The sequence below is a fragment of the Myotis brandtii genome, unplaced genomic scaffold (assembly GCF_000412655.1).
Source record: "Myotis brandtii unplaced genomic scaffold, ASM41265v1 scaffold619, whole genome shotgun sequence".
Lineage (NCBI taxonomy): Eukaryota > Metazoa > Chordata > Mammalia > Chiroptera > Vespertilionidae > Myotis > Myotis brandtii.
The window spans coordinates 188072-192611 of NW_005370361.1; the positions used below are offsets into that span (position 1 = coordinate 188072).

At 62.7% G+C, this 4540-nt stretch overlaps 1 protein-coding gene across 1 annotated transcript in view; it reads right to left on the bottom strand.

Moving 5' to 3' along the window:
- Nucleotides 1-3229, bottom strand: part of CNOT3 (CCR4-NOT transcription complex, subunit 3) — an 11277-nt gene extending 8048 nt beyond the window's left edge. The window contains exons 1-7 of the mRNA XM_005879979.2: nucleotides 3152-3229; nucleotides 2979-3046; nucleotides 2706-2780; nucleotides 2478-2567; nucleotides 2255-2383; nucleotides 2067-2162; nucleotides 52-278 (exon numbers count right to left, since the gene is read on the bottom strand). Of these exons, the coding sequence (XP_005880041.1) occupies nucleotides 52-278; nucleotides 2067-2162; nucleotides 2255-2383; nucleotides 2478-2567; nucleotides 2706-2780; nucleotides 2979-3046; nucleotides 3152-3176 (710 nt within the window). The 5' untranslated portion in view covers nucleotides 3177-3229. The remainder of the gene's footprint in view (nucleotides 1-51; nucleotides 279-2066; nucleotides 2163-2254; nucleotides 2384-2477; nucleotides 2568-2705; nucleotides 2781-2978; nucleotides 3047-3151) is intronic.
- Between the last annotated feature and the right edge of the window lie 1311 nt (nucleotides 3230-4540).

Sequence of the window (4540 nt, forward strand, 5' to 3'; positions counted from 1 at the left end):
GCTGGGGCGCCTGCCCGGCCCCACCGCCCTGCGCACGCAGGTCACCCCTGGGCCTCACGAATGTCCTCGAGGTCCAGGTCGTCGTAGAGGAACTCATTCTCCTCGAAGTCGGGGTCCTGAGAGGAGTCGACGTAGTACTCCACGTCGTCCTTGATCTTGCGGATGGCGTCCACCAGGATGGAGTCGTTGTCCAGCATGCGCAGGATGGTCTCCAGCATGCGCACGTGGTAGCGGTGCTTCTCGATGTGCCGCTTCAGGCCCTCGATCCGGTCCTGCTTCTGCTGGTGAGTCCAGGGCCAGCTCAGGGGCTGCGGGCGCCGCCCAGCCCTCCTGCCCCACAGAACCCGTCCTCAGTCCCACTCGGGCCCCTCCTGGCGCGGGCAGTGTGGAGCCTGCCCGCCCTGACCCCTCGGGGATCCCACAGCTGCCCAGACGTCCCTGCAGACCTGGCGAGGACTCGGAGACCCTGTGCCTCCCACAGCCTGGTCCCCGCATGTGCCTCCTGACTGCCTGGACCTCCTACCTCTGCTGAGGCCCCCACATCCTGTCTGGCTCCCACAGTAATAATGATGACCCCACTCGAGGGAGCTTGCGGTTTACAATCACAGCCCTTGTCGCGCCATGCCCCCCCCCCTGCCCCCACCCTAGCTGTGCCCGCTGAGGAGCCCAGAATCTGAAGCCTGGCTCCCAGGCACTCCAGGTACCTCCTCCCGAGGCCCCCATTCCCTTTGGAATTTGACACCTTAATCCCAAGTCTAACCCCCTCTCTGAACGGACCTATTACATGACCACGCGTCACTTAACAGGGACATGTTCTGAGAACGTGTCGTCAGGCACTGACGCAGACCTGGAAGGTCTGGCCCCCCACCCCAGGCTGCCTGGCACAGCCTGGTGCCCAGGGCTACAGCCTGTCCACCACGTTATGTGCTGAGCGGTGTAGCAACTGTAACACCACATAAGTATTCGTGTATCTAAACATCCCCACACAGGAAAGGCACAGCAACAACACAGCGCAAAGCATCAAGTGTGCAGGTGCCTGTGTGTGTGCACACGTTGGAGTAGCCGGGGGAGGGCTGTGGTGAGAGTGAGTAGAGGGAGGAAGAGAGGGTAGAAGGGAAGGGGAGAGAAAGGGAGAACAGAAATCAGGAGACCCAGGAAGGTAAAGCTAGAGATGAGAACAAAGGGAAGGGGCTTGGCAGGGGGAGGGGTGATGGGGACGATGGGGACGGGAGCCGGAGGGGAGCAGTACTGAGAGAGAGACCCGGGAACCAAGGGAAGTGAGTGTGTGCACACGAGCATGTGCGTGTGTGTGGGGCAGGCTCCCGGCACCCCTCCTCCCCAGCCCACTCCTCGCACAGGGCAGGGAACAGCATGCGGAGCCTCCTCCTCCACTTAAACCACCGCTCAGACAGTAACCTCAACAACATAGTTGGGTCCAGCCTTTCCTTTCAACATCACAAGTAAGCTTTTTGCTTACAATGTTATCAGCTCATGGACCACCACCAGGCACACAGACCCCCGTTGACTGGAACATTATTCAGCACGTGGCTCTGGCCCCCTCCGAGCCCGGTCCCCAGAGCCCTCGGCGCTCACACCGTGTCTGCACCTCCCTCGCAGGCCGTCCCCGCGCCAGCTCCCCGAGGACAGCTCTGTTCCCTGTGCTTCCCATGCCAACAAGCCCAGGTCTGCACCCTGCGCACTCACAACCTGCATCCTGGGTTCTGGAACCCGAGGCCCGAGCCTCACTGCTCCTCGGCCGCATGCATTGTCCCTCATGCCTCGCCCTGTCTGTACCCACTGTCCCCTCCTGAGGACCCGGGGCTGCAGCTGCTGGGCCTCCCACCCCGGTCCGTCGGGTCTCACACTGTGCGACCCAGGCAGAACTCTTCGCCTTCCCCCCACTACTCCTCCTCCTCCTCCTCCTCGCCGGCCCCTGTTCACCCAGAAGGGACCGAGCCTGCCTCACCTCCTCCCTGCGCCAGCCCTGTCAGCTGGGCCCTGAGCCCGCCCGAGCCCCCGTCCCACCTGCCAGCCCACCCCACCCTAAGGCTGCCGGCCCCACTCACATCCTTGTCGCCCTTCTTCTTGCGCGTCTGCACTGACAGTGACTCCACTTCGCTCTCAAACTGGTCCACCTGCATGTTTAGGGTGTCGATCGTGTTCTGGGGGAGGGGGAAAGGCGGGGTCAGCCAGCGTCCCCTGCGATGCCTGGGGCAGGGCCCCGAGGTCACCTCCTCTTCTCGGCCGGACTCACCGTGAGCCACTGGCCGACCTCCTCCTTCTCCTTCTGGGCGGGGTCCACCTTCTGCGCCAGGCCCAGGCCCTCCTTGCTGTAGGCTTTGGTTTTGGTCTCTCGCTCCACGACTTTGAACCGCTCCATTTGCTGTGGAGAGCGCAGTTGGCAGCCTGTCCCCTTCCCTTCTCTTCTCGGGACCTCGGGGGCCCTCCCGCCTCAGAGGCCAGGCCCTGGCTCCTACCGTCTCAATGAGCTTGCGGTTGTCTATGAGCTGCCTCTTGTCCTTGATCTCGTTGGACGCTACCCATGTCTTGATCTGGTCCCTCAGCCGCTGAAGGAAAAAGCAAGACAGTCAGACTCCTCGGCACCCGGGCGCCGAGGCCCCAGCCCTCCTCTTCCTGGGACCCAGCAGTCCACTCTCCCATCCTGCCACCCGCAGGACACAGCGTCCCGGCCCCCAGCCCCTCACTTGAAGCTTCTTAATCTCCTTCTTTAGGTCAGCCTCATACTTTTCTTTCTGGTTCGCGTTGGCTGCATTGTGGAGCTGGGGGAGGAGAGAACGCACGCCGTCAGTGTGGGACTCGCGGCCCCAGTGCCCACGCCAGTCTGTGCCGGGACTCTGAGGACACCCCCCAACCCATCTCAGAGCTGCTTCCCTCAGGTCCTCAGCATCCCCTCCTGACACCCTGCACCTCCTGGCTCTGCTCGCTGGAGACCCAGGTTTGTAGGCCCAGACCTGTACCTTCTGCCAGATGTCTTCAAACTGCTCGACGCCCTCGGACACCTTCTTGAGGCAGCGGTCAATCTCACCTGCCGGAAGGAAGGAAGGAGGGCAGTGAGCACCTGCCGAGCAGCAGGCACCCCAGGAGGAGCTCCGAGGGCACGTGGCCCCAGGCGTGGGCCGCCGCCGAGTACCTTGGAGTTTGCGCTTGTCCGCCATCTTCCCTGCCCTATAGGCGCACTCTCTTCATACTCTCGTGGAGACAGACGCTGCTGGGAGAGAGGGGGAAGGAACACACATTTACTCTCTGGTGGGCGCAAACCCAGACAGGAACGAGGCTGGGAAGAGGGGCGCAGGGGACGGGAAGGGGAGGAGGAATCTACTCGATGACAAGGACCTGGCCCAGCTCTCCACGCTGCCTCACCTGCCCAGCACAGGCCTGAACTTTGTTGAAACAAGGAAGTAGATATACTTTTGTCTACGTCTGACCCAGGAGGTGGAAAATTCCTAGAGTGCGGGGCACCTTGCCCCAGATGACACTCCAACGCCTTTATCAGAGCAGAAAAGAGCCACGCGCACAGCTGACGTAGGGACGAAGGTGAGACCTGGAGGCCTCACTTCCTACCGAGGGGTCGGGGACGCAGGGGACTAGCCCCTAACACCTGAGAGGCACCCTCAGCCACGTCGGGAGGCACAGAACAGCTGCGCCCCCCAGAGAAGGGCCAGCTCTGAGTGTGTGAGCTGTGAGGGACAGAGGAGGCGTGGGGGGCAGACACGCCGTAACCAGGCAGCGCTAACCCCCCCACACCAACAGGGCTGGGTCCCAAGAAGGAAAAGTCTATCCCAGAGCGAATGCTGAAACCAAAGGAGACAACATGCCCACCCCAAGGGGCGACAGCCAGCAGGGCTGGGTCTGGGGCAGGTGGCGACCCAAGAGGCCGGGAGGAGAGCTCTGGGGAGACAAGAAGGTGAAAGGGGACCTTCGCCGAGAGGAGCTATCTGCAGGCAGGAGGGAGTTACATATCAGAGCATCGGAAATGGAGACTCGGAAACACACACCGCCAGGGCAAGCACCCAGGGCTCAGAGGGGCACCTGCGCCCTCAAGAACTCGCAGGCACCCCAGGGGGGCTGAGGCCCAGAGGGGTCACCAGGAGCTTTGCCTGGGGGAGGAAGCTACACCTTGGGGCCCGACATCAAGACCAGGGGAGAGCGGGACCTGGCAGCGAGGGTTACACACGAGGACTCCCAATGCCAGGCTGCCCCCCGAGAGGCGGCCTCTGCAAAAAGGCCCAGCACCCTGGGCTCTGAGATGGGGGAGCCGAGGCAGAGGGAGCCCTATGCCAAGGACCGAGCCTCAACCTGAGCAATCTCCACCCACAGCGGGAGCGTCTCAGCACCGTCCTGTGGCTGCGCGGACACTCAGCACTCCACTCCTAAATTCACAGTTAACACTAACTCCCACGTGGGCAGAGAGTAGGCCTTGGACCGGGCGGAGGCCCAAGAGACGGGCAGGTCTCTAACCTCAGGGAGGCCCCCACAGGGACCCCTCTGCATGGGGGTAGTAGGTGTGGCACCTGAGACT